General features: G+C 43.2%; 1 protein-coding gene across 2 annotated transcripts in view; it reads right to left on the bottom strand.

The window, feature by feature from the left end:
* Positions 1 to 3,756, bottom strand: part of kl (klotho) — a 48,270-nt gene extending 44,514 nt beyond the window's left edge. The window contains exon 1 of one of the 2 annotated variants that reach the window (XR_009806375.1): positions 2,409 to 3,756. Coding sequence is in view for 1 of the 2 variants with exons in the window: in XM_061896789.1 (XP_061752773.1) it covers positions 2,409 to 3,134 (726 nt within the window). In the remaining variant the exon portion in view is untranslated. The remainder of the gene's footprint in view (positions 1 to 2,408) is intronic. The other variant, XM_061896789.1, reaches the window with a different exon arrangement.
* Between the last annotated feature and the right edge of the window lie 423 nt (positions 3,757 to 4,179).

The raw sequence follows: 4,179 nt of genomic DNA, 5'->3' as shown, positions 1-4,179 counted from the left end.
CTGATGACTATGAGAACATATGAGAACATGATACTGTGAAAGATCAATCCATAATGGATCCAACACAGTCGCGAGAGTCCAGTCCAAAGCGGATCCAACACAGCAGCGAGAGTCCCGTTCACAGCGGAGCCAGCAGGAAACCATCCCAAGCGGAGGCTGATCAGCAGCGCAGAGATGTCCCCAGCCGATACACAGGCGAGCAGTACATGGCCACCGGATCGGACCGGACTCCCTCCACAAAGGAGAGTGGGACATAGAAGAAAAAGAAAAGAAACGGCAGATCAACTGGTCTAAAAAGGGAGTCTATTTAAAGGCTAGAGTATACAAATGAGTTTTAAGGTGAGACTTAAATGCTTCTACTGAGGTGGCATCTCGAACTGTTACTGGGAGGGCATTCCAGAGTACTGGAGCCCGAAATGAAAAAGCTCTACAGCCCGCAGACTTTTTTTGGGCTTTGGGGATCACTAATAAGCCGGAGTCCTTTGAAGGCAGATTTCTTGCCGGGACATATGGTACAATACAATCGGCAAGATAGGATGGAGCTAGACCGTGTAGTATTTTATACGTAAGTAGTAAAACCTTAAAGTCACATCTTAAGTGCACAGGAAGCCAGTGCAGGTGAGCCAGTACAGGTATATATGTATGTATATATGTATATAAAGGTATATACAGTATAGGTATATATGTATGTATATATGTATATAAAGGTATATACAGTATAGGTATATATGTATGTATATATGTATATAAAGGTATATACAGTACAGGCGTAATGTGATCAAACTTTCTTGTTCTTGTCAAAAGTCTAGCAGCCGCATTTTGTACCAACTGTAATCTTTTAATGCTAGACATGGGGAGACCCGAAAATAATACGTTACAGTAATCGAGACGAGGCGTAACAAACGCATGGATAATGATCTCGGCGTCTTTAGTGGACAGAATGGAGCGAATTTTAGCGATATTACGGAGATGAAAGAAGGCCGTTTTAGTAACGCTTTTAATGTGTGACTCAAAGGAGAAAGTTGGGTCGAAGATAATACCCAGATTCTTTACCGTGTCGCCTTGTTTAATTGTTTGGTTGTCAAATGTTAGAGTTGTATTATTAAATAGAGTTCGGTGTCTAGCAGGACCGATAATCAGCATTTCCGTTTTTTTGGCGTTGAGTTGCAAAAAGTTAGCGGACATCCATTGTTTAATTTCATTAAGACACGCCTCCAGCTGACTACAGTCCGGCATGTTGGTCAGCTTTATATATATACACACGTATATACATATACATACACATATGTATATATACACACATATATACATCGACATATGTATATATATATATATATATATATATATATATATGTATACACACATACTGTATATACATAACATATATACATATACACATTTAATGTACACACACACACATATATACACACACGTCTATATATACACACACACATATATATATATATAAACACATATATATGTATACATATATATATACATATATATATATATATACACATACATACATATATATACATACACACACACATATATATATATATATATATATATATACACATACATATATACACATACATATATACACTATATATACCATGTAGTGTTACTATAACAGGTCCCCACATCTGCGGTCCCCTCCAAGGTTTCTCATTGTCATCCCATTGGGTTGAGCCTGTCGTATCAAATGTAGACTATATCACCTCCTCTCATATTATGTACATTATGTACAAGTATATATGTATATAATATAGTGCATATATGTACATCTTTATGTATATAAATATATTTTTATGTGTATATATATCTACATATATGTGTGTATGTATATATATATATAATACAATATAGTGTATACAAGTACATACATATGTACATACATATGTATATATATATATATATATATAATATAATGTATATATGTACAAATATATATATATATATACATCCATCCATCCATCCATTTTTTACCGCTTATTGCCTTTTGGGGTCACGGAGGGCGCTGGCGCCTATCTCAGCTACAATCGGGCGGAAGGCGGGATACACCCTAGACAAGTCGCCACCTCATATTAGGGCCAACACAGATAGACAGACAACATTCACACACTAGGGACCATTTAGTGTTGCCAATCAACCTATCCCCAGGTGCATGTCTTTGGAAGTGGGAGGAAGCCGGAGTACCCGGAGGGAACCCACGCAGTCACGGGGAGAACATGCAAACTCCCCACAGAAAGATCCCGAGCCTGGATTTGAACCCAAGACTGCAGGACCTTCGTATTGTGAGGCAGACGCACTAACCCCTCTGCCACCGTGAAGCCGTATATATATATATAATATGTACATATATATATGTATAACATAATAGGTATTTGATGAGGTGAGTGTCTGACCTTGAGGAGGATGTGTCCCACTGTGAAGGGCAGGTCTGGGTGGTCCTTGATGCCGGGGGCGACCACGCCGGTGCCGTAGCCGTGGCGGGCGACCACGAAGGGGTTATCGATGGTGATCCACAGCTTGACGTCGTCCCCGAAGGCCTGGAAGCAGAAGTCGGCGTAGTCCCTGAAGATGTCCACCATGCGGGGGCTGCTCCACCCGCCCAGGCCGCGCTGGAGACTCTCGGGCAGGTCCCAGTGGTAGAGCGTGACCACCGGCTCCACCCGCGCCTCCTTCAGCCGGCGCAGCAGGGCGCGGTAGTACTGCACCCCCGCCCGGTTGTAGCTGCCCCGGGTGCCGTTGGGGAAGATCCTGGCCCAGGACAGGGAGAAGCGGTAGTGGCTGACGCCCAGCTGGCGGATGGCGCGCACGTCGGCCGCCGCGTTGTGGTAGCTGTCGCTGCCCACGTCGCCCGTGGCCACGCGGTTCCCGCCGCGGGTGAAGGTGTCCCAGATGGACAGCCCCTTCCCGTCCTTGTCGAAGGCGCCCTCCACCTGGTAGGCCGCCGTGCCCACCGCCCACATGAAGCCCGGCGGGAAGACGTGGTAGAGGAAGGCCTTGTCGCCCGGGTAGGGCAGCTTGTCGAAGCGCGTCCACGTCCTCAAGCCCGCGTTGGGCTTGGCGGACACGCTCGCCGCGTACAGCAGGAGCAGCGGCAGCAGGAGCGTGCGGCGGCCGCTCATGACAACAAGTGTTTGACAACTCTCCCTCGGGGAGGTCAGCTGGTCATCTGTCAATCATTAGCCCGGCAGCTGACTGCACAGGTGAACTCTGCACCTGCTGGAGCTTCATCTTCATCTCCATGAGGGGAGACTCAGCTGCTGCACCGAGGTCTTAATGCTGCTCATTACAGCATCCATCCTCCATAAACACATTAACACACACACACACACACACACACACACACACACACATATATATATGGATATATGCAAACAGCTGCTCTCGCACTTGACATCCTTGTCGTCCTGCTTTTGGTTGCCTAGCAACGCCACCTTCCTCCCGCTCGCCTCCGAACAATAAAACAAAGTCCCGTCCGTTCGCCCCAAAAACATTTGATTATTAACCGCCCACGTCAGAGGATGTTTTGACCTGTTCATCTTTCAGAATAAAAGCCGACAAATAGTGAAGTGAATTCTATTTATATAGCGCTTTTCTCTAGTGACTCAAAGCGCTTTACATAGTGAAACCCAATATCTAAGTTACATTTAAACCAGTGTGGGTGGCACTGGGAGCAGGTGGGTAAAGTGTCTTGCCCAAGGACACAACGGCAGTGACTGGGATGGCAGAAGCGGGAATCGAACCTGCAACCCTCAAGTTGCTGGCACGGCCACTCTACCAACCGAGCTATGCCGGTATAAAATAACCATTAGAAAAAATATATAAATAATAATAGAAATATATATATATATATATGTGTATATACATATTTAATTGTATATATTATTTTTTAATTCCCGCACAAACAATATGCTGCCATAAAACACTATAGTAAAGTGCCATAAAAACATAAAAAAAATCATTAAATTGCTGTAAAAAAATTACCAAGCAAAGTTTTTTGCCATAAAAACGCACTTATTTAAAAAAATAAAAATAATATAAATATAAATACATATATGTTTAAATTTATATTTATTTTTTTGATTCTCGCACAAACAATATGCTGCTATAAAAACACTATATACACTTATATTTTTATTCCCGTTGTTGATTTTGATTTTTTATTGT

Source organism: Nerophis ophidion, linkage group LG04, assembly GCF_033978795.1.
Source record: "Nerophis ophidion isolate RoL-2023_Sa linkage group LG04, RoL_Noph_v1.0, whole genome shotgun sequence".
Taxonomy (NCBI): Eukaryota; Metazoa; Chordata; class Actinopteri; order Syngnathiformes; family Syngnathidae; genus Nerophis; species Nerophis ophidion.
This window is presented reverse-complemented; position numbering and strand designations above follow the sequence as displayed.